General features: G+C 34.2%; 1 protein-coding gene across 5 annotated transcripts in view; it reads left to right on the forward strand.

Annotated features, from left to right (window-relative positions):
- LOC117802625 (phosphatidylinositol 4,5-bisphosphate 3-kinase catalytic subunit beta isoform-like) overlaps positions 1 to 2,500 on the forward strand; it is a 95,388-nt gene that overhangs the window by 87,465 nt on the left and 5,423 nt on the right. For all 5 annotated transcript variants that reach the window (XM_034661924.1, XM_034661922.1, XM_034661923.1 and 2 more), the window contains one exon: positions 799 to 1,024. In XM_034661924.1, coding sequence (XP_034517815.1) covers positions 799 to 1,024 — 226 coding nt within the window. The remainder of the gene's footprint in view (positions 1 to 798; positions 1,025 to 2,500) is intronic.

Below are 2,500 nucleotides of genomic sequence, written 5' to 3' on the forward strand. Positions count from 1 at the left end.
AAGATTTTATTTATTTTTTAGAGAGAGTAGAGTGAGAGAACATAAGCAGGGGGAGTGGGAGCGGGAAAGGGAGAAGTAGGCTCCCCGCCGAGCAGGGAGCCCAACGGGGGTGAGGAGGGCTCAATCCCAGGACTCTGGGATCATGACCTAAGCCAAAGGCAGACGGTTAACTGAGTCACCCACATGCCCCTAGACTTTTTTTTGTTGTGAGTTTTTTTTAAATTACTGATTCAGTTTCATTACTGGTAATCAGTCTGTTCAGAGTATCGCTTCTTTCTGATTCAGTCTTGGAAGATTATATGTTTCCAGGAATTTATCTGTTTCTTTTGGATTTCCAATTTGTTGGCATATAATTTTTTATAGTAGTGTCTTAAAATCTTTTGTATTTCTGTGGTGTCAGTTGTAACATTTCTGATTTTGAATTCTCTCTCTCTTTCTTAATGAGTCTGGCAGATGCTCAATAATTTTGTTAATGCAAGTGCATTTTTTGTGCATTATACTGTTACTTAGAAAAAATGGGTTAATGCTATATGTATTTTCTTGTAAGTTGGTATTTAAAAAAAAACCCCTTAATATATCTTGGACAACTTTCCATGTTAGTGTGTATTTTTATTTTATTTTCACAGATTTGTAATACTTTATAATTGATTTAGCCAGTCCTTTATTGCTGAATATTTGCCTTGTCCTATGTTTTTGAGTTGTATGAAGAGTGCTGCAGTGAGTATCCTTGTAGATGTATCTTTGTACACTTGAACAAGAGTTTCTGTTCCAGAAAGTGTCTTATTTTTTTTCCTGCAGATGTTATGGAAGCAAGTTCACAATTACCCAATGTTTAACCTCCTTATGGAAATTGACTCCTATATGTTTGCATGTGTGAATCAAACTGCTGTATATGAGGAGCTTGAAGATGAAACAAGAAGACTCTGTGATGTCAGACCCTTTCTTCCAGTTCTCAAATTAGTGACAAGAAGTTGTGACCCAGGGGAAAAATTAGACTCAAAAATTGGAGTCCTTATAGGAAAAGGTAACTTAAAAACTTCTTGGTATGAATTCTTTACATATTTTTTGTTGTATGTATAAACATGTAGTAAGTATGATCAAAGGCATTGCTTTGTAGAGTGTGACTCAAAGACCAATACTTGTTTGTAAACTGATAATCAGTCTGAGTGTAAAAATTGAAAGTAGATTTTTACAAATTCCTGTAGCAATGTGATAACCCCTGGGACACTGTGGTAATATGTTTTGTATACCTTTTTCTAGTGACTTACTTTTATTTGCCAAAGTATTGTTTTTTTGGCAGATTGGAAAGAAAAACGTTGTCTCTTTGTCTCAGGTAGTTTGAGAAACCCTTTTATAAGAGATATATCCTCCATTTCTTTTGAACTGCCTCTATATATACACACAACATATATGCAACTCTCTATGCCAAGACTTTAAACTGATTGAAAAGTTTCTATAAATAACCCACATTATTGACAAATTTTACTCCTTAACTACAATTATCTTTAAGTAGAGATATTTTTGTAGGGAGTCAAGATATATTATGTCCGTGTTATTCTTTGCAAATTAATTCCAGGGAGAATTGTGAGTAACAAAGAAAATATGGTAGAGTATCTCTTGCTATAATAATGTTAGGTGTCACAGGGGCCAATGGTATATCAATATCCTGCTTTAGACAAGATACTAGAATTCAGTACTACAAGAGGTTAACTGCAGAGGAGACTTGAAGTTTGTTTATTTATTTTGAAGTAGCAGTTTTGTGTTGTTGTTTTCATTTTCATTTTATTTTATTTTATTTTTTAAGAGATTTGAAATTTAAATACAAAACCAAACAATCCACTGCTTTTTCATTTGGATTGGCCCCCTGTATTGATTAATTCACTCTTATAAGATAATATAGTACCATCCCATTTAATATTATAAGTATCTTCAAGATAACCTAGTACCATCCTCTCTAAGAACCTTGTTCTGTAAGATTGCATTCTTTGATCTTGACCTATAGTGATTTGGGCTAACTGATGATTACAAATGTAGGGCTACATTCTTCCCTCTGAGTGCTTAGAACAGAACCTTGTTGATTTCCTGAATGACAGCCTAGTACGTATTTCTTTCTCTTTTCTTTTTTTTTTTTTTATAAGTAGGCTCCATGCTGGGCCTACCAGTGCAAGCCTTGAGCTCAACAACCCTGTGATCAAGACCTCAGCTGAGATAAGAGCCAGATACCTAACTGACCGAGCCACCCAGGTGCCCAGACAGCCTAGTATTTAAGGTTTGATTACTTCGCAGGATAGCTAGTTTGCTTTAGGCAGTAATTTTTTATCCCTTCAATAAGTTTGTAATTGTTTGCCATATAAGATTTTTTTCCTTTTGTTTTTGTTATTTATTTGTTTTTTTTTTGTAATTGTTTACCATACAAGATTTTCTTTCTTTTTTTTATTTGTTTTTTATTATTTTTAAGTAATCTCCACACCCTGCATGTGGCTTGAACTCACAGCCCTGA

The sequence above is a fragment of the Ailuropoda melanoleuca genome, chromosome 6 (genome assembly GCF_002007445.2).
Source record: "Ailuropoda melanoleuca isolate Jingjing chromosome 6, ASM200744v2, whole genome shotgun sequence".
NCBI classification, from domain to species: domain Eukaryota; kingdom Metazoa; phylum Chordata; class Mammalia; order Carnivora; family Ursidae; genus Ailuropoda; species Ailuropoda melanoleuca.